Source organism: Varanus komodoensis, unplaced genomic scaffold (assembly GCF_004798865.1).
Source record: "Varanus komodoensis strain SLA01 unplaced genomic scaffold, ASM479886v1 scaffold5, whole genome shotgun sequence".
NCBI classification, from domain to species: domain Eukaryota; kingdom Metazoa; phylum Chordata; class Lepidosauria; order Squamata; family Varanidae; genus Varanus; species Varanus komodoensis.
In genome coordinates, this window is record NW_025336087.1 from 14202636 (window position 1) to 14220969 (window position 18334).

General features: G+C 39.7%; 1 protein-coding gene across 4 annotated transcripts in view; it reads left to right on the forward strand.

Moving 5' to 3' along the window:
* MRPS27 (mitochondrial ribosomal protein S27) overlaps nucleotides 1–18334 on the forward strand; it is a 57730-nt gene that overhangs the window by 1551 nt on the left and 37845 nt on the right. Inside the window, exons 2-5 of one of the 4 annotated variants that reach the window (XM_044446151.1) lie at nucleotides 98–240; nucleotides 1484–1561; nucleotides 9167–9237; nucleotides 12256–12314. In XM_044446151.1, the coding sequence (XP_044302086.1) occupies nucleotides 123–240; nucleotides 1484–1561; nucleotides 9167–9237; nucleotides 12256–12314 (326 nt within the window). In that variant the 5' untranslated portion in view covers nucleotides 98–122. Of the gene's footprint in view, nucleotides 1–97; nucleotides 241–1250; nucleotides 1301–1483; nucleotides 1562–9166; nucleotides 9238–12255; nucleotides 12315–18334 lie in introns of those variants that run through there. The other 3 variants (XM_044446152.1, XM_044446154.1, XM_044446153.1) reach the window with 3 other exon arrangements.

Consider the following 18334-nt stretch of genomic DNA (forward strand, 5'->3'; position numbering starts at 1 on the left):
CGTGCATAGCCAGTTGTGAGGGTTGATGGAAGTTAGAGACCAAAGCATCTGGAGTGCCCTAAGTTGCCCATCCTCTGTCTCTATTTGTTTCTTTTAGCCTTTCCTAACTTGTTGCCCTTCAGATGTGTCAGACCAGGACTTCTCATCAATCCACATGCTGGTTGAGGGGAAGGGAGGTGCGGTTTGATAAATCTGAAGGAACCTGGCTTGGAGAAGCTCATCTACACTGCAGGGTTTCAGGCAAGGCTTTTTCTCATTTCTACTGGGAATTGAAATATGTGCTCTACCACTGAGCAGCCCCTCCTATCCACATGGAAACAACTTGATCCCTACTTGTTATATCCCCAGCACATGGTTCCTTAATGCATATGCCTTCTCCCTCCCTCCCTCCCTCCCTCTCTCTCATGTGCACAATGTGTAGGTCCTTCTCAAGATTTTGTCTGTGTTGCCGTGATATCTTATATTACCAGCACTGAAATTGTAATATATTCTACCTTTACCATATTTGGAAACTAAGATTTTTCTCCTGGGGATTAAAAATCCCGCCTCCCAATTGGGCAATGATGGTAGGGCTTAAATAGCCTGAGCCCTCCTATAAAACAACAGAACAGGCCATGCACTATATCCCTCATTTCAGAGAGGTGTCATTTTGTGGGATAGGAACAGGGCCTTTTCAGGAGTTGCCCAGATTTCATGGTACTCTATTTCATTTAGGTTTACAGATGTCCAAGCTATGGAAAACTTTTGTTTTTAGCAAAGCTAAAACATACTCAAATTTATTATTGAGTGGAGTTTTATTTTTAAAAATGTTAGATGCTTTAAAAGTTGTGTATTGTTGACTTTTCAATGAATCCCTTTGGATATTAATAGGAAAAGAAACATATAAAGAAATCTTGTTAATTTGGAGTAATGTAACTTCATTGCTAATGCCTATGCTATTTTGTGACTTGCAGTGCCTTGCACATTTACAGTGTTGAACATCTTGTCTTCATCAAGTGGCAACAATGCCTGTTAAATCCATTTCAATTCCCAGCTGTAATGCAAGAAAATGTGAAAAAGTCAATGCTGGGAGTGCATACTTCTTTAAGGCACTGTACTACTTCTGGGTTTTTAGCAGAATCCTACGGAGATTTATCCAGTACTTAATGACTGACATCTCAGCTAGGATGCTTTGATTTTATTGGGGCTTAGACTGCAACCCTAAATGGCTCAAGCTAACTGAAGTCCCATTGTTTTCTTTCAGGTTTAATCATGGATAAATGTAACTGACTGGGGCCACCCGATTTTAATTCTTTAGAAGGTGCATGTTGGATCAGAGTTGCTATTTGAAAGGATAATGGTAGTAATGATTCCTGACATGAGAGCTGCTACAGAGCAATTTATTGCATTTAATTTAGAGAACAGGATTTGATCAAATTTTCATTTAGAAAAATGGAAACTTTCTTAGATGATCTTGCTAACACAAATTGACTTTTTTAATTAGGTAAAAGATGTATACTTTCAGCAGCTTATCTGGACAGTACACCATGGGAACAAAGAGAAAAAGAACAGAAGAGCCTAGGTGAGACTTTTTTTTTCTTTGACACTTGGTATTTAAACAATGAGGCACTATTATCTAAACTGGCATTTCTTGATGCTTTACACTAGGCTTTCTTAAAAGCAATGATGGGCTTGACAAACTGCCCTGACATTACAGTCAAGAAAAGTGGCTGTCTTTTGTTGTGGCAAAAGCAAAGAGACATGTAGGGCAAAACTGGACTTTCGGGAGATGGAGAACTTCCACTGGAAATGGCATGTTTGCATCACGCTTTCTTCCTCTTAGCTTGGCTTGCTTTGGACCACTGAGCTGAGCACAAGGGGAAACCCACAAAGCTTGGAGGGATGGATTCCGATAGGATTCATCCCAAGCTGGCACAAGTGATGCATATCTAACTCCCACAGTCCATACATGCAGCATCAACAGAATCTAACACATAACATGTCTCCATGCATTCACACTACTGAAGCGGTAATTGTGGACTGTACTGTGCTACCAAGTTATATTTTAGTTCTCCCTTTTCTTCAAAGATCTCATGGCAGTGTTCATTAAATCCCTCTCCCCATAATAACTTTGTGGGGTAGCTTAGGCTCAGAGAGAGTACCTGGTCAAGAGGTACCCTGTGAGTTCTACAGGTGAACCCTAGAAATCTTTATATCCCCTGCACAAATTTAAGTAGAAAATTAGTCAAATTCCACAGAATGATAAAGGATGATGGATCAAGAATCTTAATTTAATTTTGAAGGAAAAATCAGAGGAAACAAGCACCCATGTCAGGAGTCTAAAACGACTAAGGGTCCAAGAATGGAGTATAAATAAATAACCAGATCATGAATCAAAACACAGCAGTTCTGTTGTAGGCTTAGCTGAAATGTCTGACCCTGTCTTCAAACAGTACCCCTTGTAATATCAGTTACTTTAACACAAGGTGGCACTGTGGTCTTTATGAATGGTGACAGTGCTCACTCAGGGAAAACTCATCATTGCACACATAATGGACTTTTTGTGTAGCAGGGGAAAGTTGAAGTCCTGCATGAAAATTAAATAGGGAAGCAAATGCATCTTGCTCTGCTTTCACGTGTTTTGAAGCAGCCCTATATATATATATTTTAATCTTGGTAGTAAAATTATTATTATTATTATTATTATTATTATTATTATAACATTTCTATGCCGCCCCTTGCCGAAACCTCGGGGCGGCTTACAACATGATAAAATACATTGAAATACAATAGTACATAATAAATTACCATTAAATATAAAAATACAAAAAATACATTGATTTACAAAAATAAAATTAAAATTATCAGTATAAAATAAAAATATAGGAGGAGAAAGAGAAGGAAGAAGAAGTTGCCCTGGCCAGATCGTATGTTTTAACAATTGAAATGATGTTTAAATAAAAAGGTCTTTACCTGGCGCCGAAAAACCAGTAACGACGGTGCCAGGCGGACCTCTTTGGGGAGTGAATTCCATAGGTTGGGCGCCACCGCAGAGAAAGCCCTCCTCCGAGTACTTACTCTCCTAATTTCTTTCATGGAGGGTTCCCGGAGAAGGGACTCTCCCGCCGATCTCAAAGGGCGGTCGGGCATATACGGACATAAAATGTGTATGAAGTGGCCCTTGATGTGGACAAGTTTTCTCTTACACTGTTTAAAGGCCCCAGTAGTCACAGCCAGAACAATGAAACCCTAGATTTTGTCACTCTTTTATAAAACATGGGTTGTGGCTCCGAAACACCTTTGTAATTGCACAACAGATTGATTAATGTAGAGAGAAGTAAGGATTAATAACCATTATGTCCAATAATGCAACTTATATTGTAAATTCGTTTTATATTTTTAATGTATTATATTTTAATGTTTTGTGAGCTGCCCCGAGGCTTCGGTGAATGGGGCGGTGTAGAAATTTTCTAAATAAATAAATAAATTAGAAGGGTTTCCATTAAACCTAAGGGAGAAATCAGGAAAAATATTAAGGAATTAAAAATTGTTAGATTAAAAGATTGGTAAAAGGAAATGAATAATAGTTAGATAAAAGCAGTACTGGTAAAGGAGAATATAATGTGATTCAATTGGCATGCTGGTCTAAATAGATAAAGAAAAAAGGTAAATGCAGAGATTACAAAAGTTTGAAGATATGATTACAGAAAAGAAAAAATGAGAATATGCAGATGAACATGCAGATAGTAAGTAAAATTTATTAGATTTTATTCAAAAAACTATGATTCACTTAAAGCAACATGGGAAATGGATTTGGGAAAAATATTATCAAGAAAGGTTGGAAAAATACCTGGATGAAGAGAATACTAAAATTTATGTCAGTAAGAATTAAGGAAAATTTCTACAAGATTGTATGGAGGTGTCATTTAACCCAAGTGAAGTGAGTACATATTTTCAAATGTGGTGGGAATGTGACTATATAATGAAATTTTAGAAAGAAATTTTTCTAAAATCTCTAAAATCTGAAGAGGCATTCACAGCTGGGAGGGAGTTGTCAAATACTATTGGGTCCAGAGTGGATTTCTTCAAGAGTGGCCATACTACTGCCTTCTTAAGGGTAGCAGGAACCACCCTTTCATCTAAAGATGCACATTCCCCTTGTTGGATCTGTTCAGTCATACCCCCTTGGCTACGAAATGGCTCGAGAGGAAACTTGGGCAGTTGCACTGCTGCAAGTATCTAGTCCTTATCAGTCTGCAGCAACTGACACATCCCACAAAATTGAAGAGGTGGTAGCATAAGACATCTCCCCTGGAGCTACACCAATAGCACGATAAAGCTTGCCATGGAGACCAGCAGTTCTTTCCTCACATTGTGATGCAAGAAGATCACAGCTGGTCCTCAAGGAGTCCACAGCTCTGCCCGTGGGGAGGATCCTGATAACCCACTGAATCATCTGAAAGGGCTCTGCTGGACAGCCACTTATTGGCACAATGGAAGCAGCAAAATAAGCCTCTGTTGCTCTCCACACTGCCACTGGCAGGCACAATTACGTGCTCCAGAGCATACTTGCTCCTGTTTACTTTGAGTTTTATGCCACTTGGCCTCTGGCCGGCATCCAGCCTCTTGGCTTGTTCTACCAAGTGCTGGAGAGGGCACTGTGGTGCCATTGCATCAGTGGCTCTCCTTAAAGAATCAAAATTTACTATTTTACAGTGACCCAGAATGCCATAAGAGAGTTTATTTCTATGCATGTTATAATTTTTCTGCTTTCCCATTGACGGTTTATATTCTTGCAGTGGCTTCCTTCAAACTACTCTTTTGTCCTGATGGTTTTTGTATTGTCCATTAGAAACTAATCCGGTACCACTGATTTATTTCAAGGAGGATACCGAGCAGCTATTTTACAACAACATTTTATTGATTGGTGGGGACCTGAGTGAGATTTAAACCAGCAATTTTCAGGAGGTGAAAAGCTTTATCTCTTGTTACTAGTCCCTTGAGCCATCCGTTTGTAGAAGGCAGGAATTTTAATCTCCACGGGCAGTTTTAAGGTGAATTTTATCAATAGACAATTCTAGATCTCATTATTTTGGAAGGTAATCCTTAGTTGCTGGACAGATGCCACTCTGAATTTACAGTTAGCTAGGATTTTCTTTGGATGATTCATGGTATTTCCATAGTACCATGAGTCATTTGGATTTAGTCTGAGGGCAATATAGAATATACTACATTTTTGTACCATATGAGTACAGTATACAGTTCCAATGCCGGATAAAGATTGGCCACTTTGTCCTGAGCAGTTTCACTTACTTGAAACGATTGATTTCACTACAAACAAAGTTATTGCAGATTTGAACCATCTTTTTATTGGGCAATATAAAACTAACCAATTTCACTGCACTGAACAGCAGAAATCCTTGGGAAATTTATTTCTTATTCATTTGGCTCGTTGTTTTACTTGCTTGCCTAACTGTGGACTAATGTGCAGGTGAGAAAGTAGCTATCCACTAGATTTCACACCACTGGATGTTGCAACTCAGTTCTTGGCAAGAAAGGTTTTTTAACAGAATATGCAGTTTGAGAAACATTGTAAAAAGTTTGCAACTCAGTGCAGAAACTGAGTGGATAAAACATATGAAAGGAACAGAGACTTGAAGTCAGCAGAATTGCCTGTCCCTAAGAACAAAACAAATAAGCCTCAGGATGAATAATACCAGGTGAATAATAATACCTTCTAAGCTAGGCAAGTAGCATGTCATGAAACCGCTGCCCACAGCTATGTTTGGACTTGCAAGTAAAACTGTTTCTCAGCGTATTTGTGTTGGCTAGATTGGCCTTCAGTATTCATGCTGTTTTTGTCTCTTTATTCATGCTACTTATTTTCAACTTTGATTCCATATACCAAAGCCAGTGTGGTATAGTGGTTAAGAGTGTAGGACTGGGACTCAGGAGATCTGGGTTCTAGTCTCCGCTCAGTCCTGGAAGCCAACTGAGTAACTTTGGGCCAGTCACAGACTCTCAGTCCAACCTTCCTCATAGGGTTTTTGTTGTGGGTATAAGATTGAGAGCAGGAGGAGGAAAATGAGGTCAGCAGCTTTGAGTTCTGTATGGAAGTGAAAACAGCTACGATAAAAGACATGTTAAAACCAGCTGGAAGGTATATAAGCACAAGCAAGTTTATATTTTGTGGAGTTCTCTCTAAAGACAGTTGCAGAAGACAGGTGCGTCTACTGAGAAGGCACTGTTTCTATTAGATGGCAATGTAATGTAATGGTAACAGTGCTGGGCTGGGACTTAGGGAATGTTGGTTCAAGTCCCCACTTGGCTTTGGATGACTTTGGGCCAGTTACTGATTTTCAACCTAAACACAAAGGTTGTGCGCATAAAATGGCGAGGCTGAAGATCATGTATGTCACTTTGTCATCCTTGGAGGAAAATAAATGTAATTAAATAAATAAATAGAAATAAATCTTGCTTTCCTAAATGTTGGACCTACTGTCGGTCCCATCATTGGATCTTAAATCTCAGGGGATACATATGGGACAAGATGGTTCCTCTAATAACACCAAATTAGGCTGTTTTTTTTTTTGCCTGATGGCATCTTACCAGCCCGCACCCCCACCTCACCAGCCTGTGACGGTCACCGCAGCCTTTCAGCTGACCCCCTATTCAAAAAGTTTGAGGACCCCTGTTCTAGATGACATACAGCAGTATGTGACAGTGTCATTCTGCAAACAGTGCTAGTGGATCTTTCCACAGAGCAAGTGGCTGTGCATCATGCCAGTAATGTACAACCATGTGCGCAAGTGCAACTGGCTGAAAAGTGTAATGTACAACTAGTTGCACAACTGTACTTCCTCCATTGTGATTTCAGTTGGATTCTCCTCTTGCAAAGAGTTTGAAATCTCGGTTCTGCTGGCACAGTGTCACTTTTGCTAGTGAAATGGCACAGTTGGATTGGCCTAAGGGCTACACAGTAACCTCTAAGCACCATCTTTTAGAACAGTACTTGTGGCACAGTGATCCAAAAAGAGTAGTATCAAAACCTCTTCAGTTACATTCTCCCTTTCCTTTATTTCTCTTGATAAAGATAGTCCATTGGATCACTTTTGTAGAAACTGGAAAATTTGATTCATTCAGAAGGCTGGAATTGCCACACAGCCATTATTCCACCAGCTTGGTTAGTAACTTAGAAACTGGCCTATAATTAGTAAATTCAGATGGATCTAAGGTCTCACAATGGCTTCTTTTGGAAAGAATTGTTTTAATCTTTAAGGAAACAGTCACTTCTAGGCCAGGATACCAGTAACATTAGACTACAGAGTTACCGAGCTGCATAGACATGCTGACATTTAACACCTGATTAGAAGATTGGTGTCCATCCACTTAGGAGTAGAAACATTTTACTTAACACGTGAGTGCAACATGACTGAACAATAACTACAGTTTCAAACATTTAATAACATGCTACGTAATGTATGTGCATTGACTGATTCTAGGAAAAGTCTTGTCTTGTACATAGGAATGTGGCAGATGTATCAAAAGAAGCACCTTTGGAAATAAATTACTTCTTTGAAATAAATTACTCATTTCAAAGATATTTGAAATATTGCTGTCAGACCTGTTAACACTGTCAGTCAATCTGATATCTGTTCCCTGATTGTAGCATTAATTAGCTCTTTTTCTTCTCTTTCTCTTTTTAAATGAGACTTTCACGATGTAGTTGATGGATCTGTGTTAACAGAACACACTAGATAATGGGTCAAAAGATTTCCAAATCTTCCAGCAAAGATTTCCAAACTCTGATTCTTTGACCCAGTTTGCACAGCATGGTAACGGCCCCCTTTAATTTCATTGTGGGATTTCATGAATGGAGCAGGTTGCTGTTCTGCACCACTTGGTTGCTCTCACTTCAAGCAAGCAGCTAAACAGCTCATGGATATGTCCGCCTGGGTTGTTTAGTGCTGTAGACAGACCTTTGGCTTCCCTCTCTGCCTCAACAAGCCCAGGAAAGAATCTGTAGTTTCTTTTAGGTTATTTATGTAGTGTGTAAACTGGGCCCTTGTGAGGCAAAGATGGACAGATCAGTCTATTCTCATTCATTCCAGAGTGCAGAACATGGAATAATGGGCTTAAGTTAAAAGAAACAGGATTTAGAAACCAGGAAGAATTTCTTCACTCTCAGAGCAGTATGACAATGGAACCTATTACCTGGAGAAGTTGCGGGCTCTCCCTTACTAGAGAGATTCAGAACACATCTGGACAGGCATCTGAATGGGATGGTGTAACTTAGTGTCCTGCAATAGCAGGGGGTTGGACTCGATGGCCTCCTGGCCCCTTCCAGCTTAGTATTCACTTACTTATGATTCACTTGTGTTCATTCATAAGTCAGTTCCATCCTGACTGATGATATATCTGAACAATTTTTTACTTTTAAAAAAGCTTTGTATTTTAATGTATTTTTCACAAATGTGTTAGTCTACAAGTTTTACTCTAAAATAAGCATTTTGAATGCATTTTAAGATAAGATATGTATCTTATTTACATTTTGCTACATGTTCTAGTAAGAGAACTGTTTCAGAAAGGATAATTGCATTCCTATCCATGTATTAGTCTGGTAGAGGGAATCAGTTCACTTCAAAATGTGGACTGAGTGAAATCCTTAAGCAATCACAGTACCAAATCAACTAATGTTATGCACAGAAGGTTATTTTGATTAGAAGCCCTGCTATGATTTGCAGTCTAAGAGGGTCTGTAGTTCAGCAACAGTAAAATCTCAGATTCTGCATTTTGCATACATTATGCAAATTAAAACTAGTTTATCCTTCTCATTTGGAAACATACATATTGGACTCTGTAGTCAAGCTAAAACTTGTAGTTGCAGTTGCTATAACTCCATTCTTTGTTTCTCTGGTCCAGGTAACATGGCAGTAGGGGAAGTGTGGTAGGGTAACATTGGTGAGAGGAAGGCAGATGGGCTTCTGCATGCTACATTGCTTTTGTTTCTACTTTCAGCATAGATGGTTTGAGAGTATTGCATTTCCTTTCAAATAAAAGTGCAACTATAAGTGTTTTGCTTGTCTCTTAGCCCAGATTTCAGAATGTCTTTATTTATGTGCATCCCCCCTAACCCCCAGTAACCAAAAATTGGTGAGAAATGAAGGTTTTCATTTTATTTTTACAGCTGAGTTAGCTAGTTGGATGGACAGGATTTATGAAAGGAAGCTTCCAGTCAGCTCTTTAACCGTATCTCAGGTAAGGACAGAAACTTCAGCTTGCCTTTAAAAAAAGCCATCCTTGGACAGGATATGTTTAAGTGGAACATTTTTTCTGTATTGCTGAATGCATGTTGCTGCTTCAGATAGAGCCTGGATTAGCCTATTGCTGAAGGCACAGCGGTAGTCATTTAAAGCCCTGTGCAGATCATTTGAGATGATCTGCCTTGGTATAATTTGCCTTCTCTCTAATCTCTAGTGTCCGGCTTTGTCATTATTTTTTAATCCACATTATTCGTCCCACTACTGAGCTGACCTTCCATGGATATAGCATTAATGCTCTGTAGAACAAGCTGCACTTCCTAATTCCCTCAGGCCTACAGATAAGCGCCAGTGTTCCAACATGTCAATAAACTATGGCTGGCATGAGGGGTCATATGTGTGTCAATATCACATCAAGGCAATCTGCTAAATTGGATTTTTTTCAAGAGGAAAAATGCCTGCGAAAGAATATCACCTTATTGGGCCAGGCATTGCTGCATTGTCCAGATATGAATGCATGAGAATTTTTGTGATTGCTTATTATGTATAGTATCAAAAAGGGGACTAGGCACTGTAGTGTGTATAGTTTAAGAAAAGAGTGGCCTAAGCGAGTGCTTTCTTGCTTGCCTTTCAATCCCAGCCCCTGTCAAGTTACAGTGTGGGAATCTAGTGGAAGAAAGTTCCATAGGTCAACTGAGTAGTGTGTGAAAAAGTGTCTAGTTAAAAAACAAAAAAGAAAAGTGCAGTTTGTTTGCTTGTTTAATTGGGTATTCTCTAATTCTAATATGGTAGTGAGAAAGCAGCTGCTCCCTGCATGACTTCTTCCAGTTCAGTGATAATTATAGATAGTTCGATATACTGCCTTCATGCAGAACTAGACATATGCCCTTAAGCCCCAAAGCTGAGAGGGACAGTTGTTCTTCTGTAATACCCAGAGACTTGAGAGCAGGTGGCCAAGGCCCTGCCCTGGCAGATACTGTGAAATAGGGGCTCACCTGCTTACAGGAGAACATTGGCCAGGAAGAGCTAACAGTGCTGATTTTATTCAAGATCACAGTCTTCTGGGTTCCATTCAGACTGCCTATTTTTCCTGGATAGATCTTGTGAAGTACCATGTATTGGGATCACTGCCTTCCTCATTTCCCGGTGTCCTGGAAAGGGAAGGAAAAGGCCATCACCTTTGGTGAAGGATGATAGAAATTGTAAGCCAAAACATCTAGGGGTTCACAGGTTGTCAAGCTCTGCATTGCAGCCCATCCTTTTTAATCTGAGGAGCAATCCTTGGCATCCAGGCCTTCCATGCGGCAACAGGTATCCTTGGCAAAGAAGGTGGAATATTTTAATCATCATAGTGCTAAGGGATTACAGAAGAAACTATATATGGTGCCTCTTTAAAAGTTCAGAAGCTCTTTAACATTTCAGATCTTTTTTTTTTTAAATATAGGTATTTAGACCCTACCCTGATCCTGGATACTTCAGGATCTTCTAAGTGTCCCAGATTTTCACTCTTGCCTGTATTCGAGAAATGGGTAATGATTCAAACCCTGAAAATGATCCTTCAATACATCAGAAGTAGCCTCAGTAAAAATGAAGCCGCTGGTGATGTCTCATGTACTTGGCATTCATAAATATAACTCTGCCAAGGAAACAATTTTCTGGCAAAACACTGAGTTCTGTAGTTTGTATAAATTATACAAATTAAACACATTTTGTTTATATCAGTTCTTTTGCATAGATTATTTTTATTTTTTCTTGCAGAAAGGTCAAGGGAGTTATGCATGAGTACCCGTTAGTCCCTTCTCAGATTTTGCCAGTGTTTGTTTCTGTATGTTAAGGCCTATTTCCTATTTTCGTAGTCTTGAAAGTATTTTTAAAAGGAAAGGAATGCTGAGTTTCATGCATCTAGAATAATCCTGCCTTCTTGGACTCTTCCAAGTCTACTGTTCTGTGATTCTATGATCTGATTAACTGGCACGTTTTCGGACCTGTTGATTGAACACAAGTGTAATTAGGACACTTGTTGAACTATACCCAGTCCCCCAGTTTTGAACATCCAACTTAAGACCAACCCCTACTTACGAATGAGCAAACGCAGAAGTCCTGCCTCATCCTTGAGTGGTGACTGGGCACCTGAGGGCAGCAGATGGCGAGTGCCAGGTGGCAAAGAGAGGGAAGAAGGGAAAGGGACAGAGGAGGGGAAAAGAAGCAAGTGGCAAAGTTGGAACTAGTTCCGTGGTGATGGTCAAACTATAGTAGTTTTTCATGCTCATGAAAAACTAGCATATCTGCGCCAGTGTGTTTTGGATCACGTGGAGTTAGTGTTGCATTCCGTAACTCTGCATTTTATTTGGTTTGTAACCATGCCTCCAAAGTGTGAGTCCAATGCAAGTCTCTTGCCTCTGGCAGTACAATCAAACCTAGACTCTCCAGCACCAGGTCCATCCTCTCCAACATGTCCCATCCCCATGATCATCCAGTTAATGTCAGGCTTAATGTTAGCTCAAGAAGTGTTAACCTTTGTATTTCTATATAAACTATTTTAAGAACTGTACCATATAGCTGCACACATACATACAAATTCTCGTTTGCGCTCTCTCTCTCCCCACCCCCTCTCCTCCAGTACCTGTGGTTACTTTATTATTACTGTATGATTGTAATTATCAAAATGCGGTATTGTGTTTAAGATGTTTTGATGTATATGGAAATGTTTCTTAAGCGTTATATGGTTTTTATATGCATGATCCATCTTATATACAAATTTGACTTAAAGACAATCTCAGGAATGGACTTCGTTCTTAACATATTCTAAAAAGAAGCTCAGCTTATCCTGATCTGTAGAATGGTCACTTCTTGACTTACAGCAAAACATACAGCTACTGAGTAAATAATTTTAGCAGACTTTAGTTCTGGTGATTTTTTAAAAACATGAATTAAAGCTGTGATTGTTTCATGTAAAACTTCTTGGGCTTTGTTTTGTGTTATGAACTTGTCATCTTAAAGACCTTTACTCTTTTAGTTTATAGACAACATTTCTTCACGGGAGCAAGTGGATCAAGCTGAATATTATCTTTACAAGTAAGCAAACTTTTTGATTTCCTAATTTATATTAATAAGCTAAAAAAAGTCAAGAATATCTCATCCTGCTCCACTTCCAGTCCTTGGCTGGGATCAGTTAAGTGCTGCTTTTGAATTAATGCATATTATCAACCTAGATCAGGGGTCGGCAACCTTAAACACTCAAAGAACCATTTGGACCTGCTTCCCACAGAAAAGAAAACACCGGGAGCCGCAAAACCCTTTTGACATCTTAAATGAAGATTAACACTGCATATATCGTTTTTTACCTTTATGCTATGTATAAAAAACTATAGTGTGTTGCATTTATGAAATCAATGAACTGCTACAGAGAAAACAAATTTTTATTTCTGCATGCAACAAAAACATTTTGAACTCCAAAAAAAAGACTCTGGGTTGAAGGTTACTTTCAAATAAAATACTCAATGTCTATTTGAGTCCTCATATTTATGAAATAAAAAGCCAAACTTAAATTATCCACCTGCAGCAAACCAAACATGCCATCTGCAGCAAACCAAAAATGCCGTCTGCTTCTGTGTGCCCTCATCCTTTTATCACGTGTACTGGAGGGTGCAGTCAGCTGTCAACCTGAATAAAAAAAGGACTAATTGATACTTTCATACAGTAAGTAGAGTTTCTGCGATACAACAAATATAAATAATAGACTGGTGAAATATTGAACAAATATCCCTCTCCCAATGTAATAATGTTGCTGGAATTTTTATAAGAATCTTCTTAAAACAAGGAAGTAGATCTATATCTTCATTATGACTTAGCTGCAGCTCTTGTTCAGTCACTAAAAATGGTTATTTTTAGTCTTATAAACTAGTAGGACTCCTTTCATATATTTTGAATAGGAGAACAGCTTCCTGCAGAGTCAAAGTCAGTTCTAAAGGGCTGCATGCATTAAATAGCAAACCCCATAAGTTTGTCAGCAGTAAAAGCAAATGAATCTACCCACATATCATCAAACGTTCGGTTTTCTTCAGAAACTTTTCTTTGATTTATCCGTGGTTGGCCTAATTTGGGGGGGGGGGCGAGCAGAGGGATTCAAGAGCCACGTGCGGCTCCAGAACCACGGGTTGCCAAACCCTGACCTATTCATTATTGGTGAGCAAGAAAGTCTGGCCATTCTTCTGCCTTCTTCTTCAAAGCAAACCAGGAAAAAGGGTTTCTGGCTAAAAAGCTTTATTACATTATAGCTGACCAGATAGACTGACTTTGTAGTACAGTTTGCAGGAGACAATGACAAAAGAAACAAACAAAGACAATTGGGGAATACAGCACAATGATGATATGTTAATTCCAAACTATAAACCCCTCTTTTTTTTTCCAAACTGGAAGGAGTGAGATACACCTTCATGGTAAGTCCTCCTGTTTCAGGTGAATCACTTGGAGCACCTGATGCTTCTCAGCTGGTCTCCCTGTTAACCTGACACTTTATCCTTGAATTAATAATGTTAGATCTGCCCCATTCTGTATCAGCTTACTTAATAAACTTTCCCACAAAATTTGAAACTGTCTAATTCTAAGTGTCTGCCAGGTTTATTTTTGGCAGTTCAGCTGTGGATTCTGGCCCACCCTCTTCGTCTGAATTAGAATCTGTATCCATGACCTTTGCGGGGTTTTAATAGGAGTGGGCTCAGTCCCTACAAAATGTGCTCACCAATTTTATCCTGCGGAGTACACCCTTTGCTTAAGCATGGACAGCTCTGGGAATCCTATTTCATTTAGGCTTGAAGAAATTTTGAAACATTTTTCTTCTGGTGAGTGACAGCATACTGTAGTAGATTTTTTATTATTTTTGCTGGGAGTCTGGAAAAATATCCTTATTTTGAGAAATGGCAGTCTCAATGGCAGGTTTTTTTGGGGGGGAGGTAGTGTTCAACTACTTACGTGAACCTGAAAGCAAAAGCTTTACCTCATCATAAATGCACATTTTTTGCTCCTGTGACTGCATGTAACTTGCCACAAGTAACAAGTAAAAACATGGAACCATTTAATGCTCCTTGAAAACCTAGAGGCTTCCCTGGATGCCACACTGGCTTCAAGGACAGTGACTGGACTCTCTCTGGAGCAACACTTGAGCCTTGTAGACACTTGGAAACCTGTGAATAGCTTGTTGCTTTTCAGTTTTTAGACCTCTGAACAATGGATATATCCTCAACAGCTGAGGGGGAGGATAGGGAATAACCCCACAGTTGTGTTGGATCTCATTGCTTAGCATCTGGTCAGAAGTTCCTAATTCCACTTTCTGGATGGAGGACTTGGCTCATGGCAAGAATAAGGTTAGCTAAGATTTGTTGAGCACTGTTGGTGGCAGGAGCCAAATCTGGTGTGATGTTCTTTTTTTCGGCTACTTGTACTCCACATAGTGTGCCAACCTGTAAGCTAGTTCAGTGCCAGATACATATGTGACTGGGGTTCTCTCGTGTGATGGTAGAGGGCATGAGTGTGGCCAAATTTGATTAGTGCTGTTCATGTTGTCGTTTCATAACATTTCATCTTGCCCCTTCTGTATTTTATTCTTACAACAACCCTACGAGTTACATAGCAATGGACACAAAATCATGGACACAGCGTGGTTCCTGGCTGAGCTGGGATTCCTGTCTGTCGCCCAGTTGCTACAACACAGTGGATCCTTTTATTGTAGCATGAGCTTTCTAACAACCTTTCATGCCAGTAAGCATGACCTGTCCTCCACAACTCATCTAATCTGCCTTTGGAAGCTGCCAGACTCTTAACCTCAGCGGCCCCTCTGTGGGAGTTCCTGCCAAGGGAAGGCAGGTGGGTGGCTACGAAGAAGAACGCATTTCCCATTATAGAGATGGAATGTACCTCTCAGTGACGCCTGTCTGGCATTGGCATTGTACTCTTTCCAGTGCCAGGTAAAGACCTTATTTTCCTAGGAATTTTAGTTCGTTTTAAATTTTGGGTTATATTTTAATTTTTTGCACTAATGCTAGGTCTTACTCTAGTTCTTTTATACTGTGGTTTTAACTATTTCAGTTTTATCATTTTCTTCATGTTATTTATTTATTATATTTATCCTGCCTTTTTCCTTTTAAGGCACTCACATCATTCTCCTCCTCTCAATCTTATCTTCACAGCGATAGCATGTGAGGTAGGCTGGGCAGAGAATCTGTGACTGGCCCAAAGTCACCTAAGTGAGCTGAGGAGGGGCTGAAACCTTCAGCTAATAGATGGTATAAAAATGAAATTAGTAAATAAATTAAAAAGCTATGATCTAGTGGCCATTGCCGCACCTTGTGGTAGCGAATACCAGAATACCATGCCTCTTGGGGGCCTTCGACTTTTAAATATTTATCTTTTTCAAGGTTGTTTGTTTTGATCCTTCTAAAGTGCTAGAGTACACATCTTTTAAAGCAGCTGATTGTTGTTTTAGTTAAACATGATCTAAGTATCCTGGTATAGGATATGCAGCAGTGCAAGAGTAAGAGAACAATTATTTCCTCTCTCCCCCCCCAAAAAAGAAGGGTGAGGAAAAGGCCAAACCTGTGACCCTGCATAACATCTCCTGTGATTTTTGCTTTGCTAATTAGCAGCCCCAGCTGGCTACTTTGAAGATCAGGCCAGAGTGTGGTATTCAATTAATCTATCTTCCATAAGGGGAAGGGGAGTGATTTGTCCTCCTGCCACAGTCCACCCCCTGCTTCCTAATCTGTTCTAAAAGGTTGGGGGAACTTTGCAAAGCATCTCTGGGAGCTCGTGTGGTTTGCAGTGGGAAAGAGAGAAGGGGAAAGTTAAGAACAGGGACATCTATTTGCATGACAGTGTATTTCACCCCGTGGTCCTCCAGGGTACATTATTTCATTCCATGCACTTTTATCAAAGTAGGTCTCTTTTATTCACTCAGAGGGGGCGAAATTACAAGATCTATAGTAATATTATATCTGGTTTCACACTTACTTGCAATAAATTAAAAAGATACAAATGTAAAAATACAATTTTTGTTTTGAAGAGAAGCGCATATTTTGAAGTTAGTTTCAAAATCTTTAGCGGGGCATTCCAGAAGACTAGGGGATTAGCAAGTTTTCTGTTTGGTCCCAGGTATCTGCCCAATGCAAGCACAGACATGCATCCTCACACGCTAGCAACACCATCTCTTGGCAGCTGTTGGGATCTCAGCACACTCTCATGGCACTGCTGATGCCTGCTGCTGAGCTCTCCTTATTTTCCCCCAAGTAGCACCAGGTGGCTGAGTCTAGGCACACTTTGCATTTCCTGCCATATTGCCAACCTAGTATCACTCTGAGGAACTGCGGGAAATTAAAGGAGCACCCTGACGCTGCCTTCTGGCAGCTGGACCTCTTACAGTCCAGTAAGCCTGCCATTGCCTATTGACAGAGAACCCTTTGCACATGGGCCCCTCAAACCAGGAGCCAGTCCTGCATGTGCGCTTTGATGCACATGAGCTACCTTCCCCAAGCCACGTGTTCAACACATCCATCTGGTTTCTCCCAACATGGATACCAATGTGAGCACAAGCCAAAATCTGTCATTAGATGATGCCTGATGATTGTCACTCTTGTAGGCAGACGAAGGTGCTACAAATGGGAGAGATCAGGTGAAGTGCACCATAATGAGGGAATTCCCTGTGAGACTTTGCCACTGAACATAGAGTGGGAATGGGGATTCAAGAAAACTTTGACCATGACATAGCCGCTATGAATTTCAGGTGGTTGCTGATTCTCCAGCTCTTACTCTTTTAAAAATATCCCCCCTCCCAAAAAATGAGGGCCAGAGCAATAGATCTTGAGGTAGTGGTTCATTCATTGCTTATGCACCACTAGCCAGAAAATCTTTTCTTATTTACCCTTTAAAAAAGAAGCTCTTGTGTTGCCAAATATCCGAGGCTGTGTGAAAGACTAATTTGTATAAAAAATCCAGCACTGGGGAAAGATTGTGATAAACAACTGTGACTTAATCAAAGATTTCAGTATCTTGCTGATTTGGACCTGTGAAGCAGTCTTCAGTCACATATCATTTTAGCATTAGACAAACGTAATTGTTGTTTCATAATTAGCTATCCTGCTTATGTAGTAACAGCTGGGCAATGGGGTTTAGAAGTCATAGAAATGTCAATAGTAGCTGGAAAACACAGATGGTGACCAAGATGGTACAGTCAACATGGCTGGCAACCAGCCTACAACAGGTATTTTAAAATAGCTGTGGCCTTAACAAATGAAACATGCACCCCATTTCTTTTTTAAGCTAGCCTTTTTTAAAAATCATTTGTAACTAGGATTACCCTTGTAGTAGTCATTTGTAACTGAGATTACCTTTTTGATCTGTTGTTTCATGAAGAACTTAGGATGTTACTGCTCCCCTGCATTATTTAGGCACTTGCAGTGAAGGAGCACCAGAAGTCAGTAGAGGGAGAGTAATGGACCTATGAAATTGGATTATTGAGATAATTGTGGCATATTGGCCAGGTCTTGCATGGAGAAACTTGAAGGGGAACCATCTGTGGGAGTGGAGGAGGACAGATACTTCATTGTTTGTTACCCCCCAATATTTTGGAACTGTGCCTGCTTGGAAGGCTAATTACAAGGCAAGCTGAGCACCAACTGGCAAGTGAAAAGATTTTTCTAAGTGTTAATTGGTCAATTTTCAGTACTTGTGATTTGTTCAGCCATCTCACAAATATGTTTCCACTTCAGTGTCACTACAGTTTGTTTTAATATGATGTATTTCCATCTGCTTGAAATTAACATATTTTTCCTGTATTGTAATACCAGTTCTCACTGAACTTTTGGTATAATTAAAATATTTTAAAATAAAACAATATAAGATGAAAGATATGTATCAGAAAAAGTGTATCACCTGACAAACATACACTTCATACAGGTGCTCTCACATGGTTTGCTACAATTACCTATTCAATGTGCACTTTGTGAGAAAGCAGTGTTTGCTGCTATGCAAAATAACTCCAAGTTTCTTACCATCCAACATTCTTAAAATGGGTTAATATAAAACTTAAACCAGACTGGACTGAG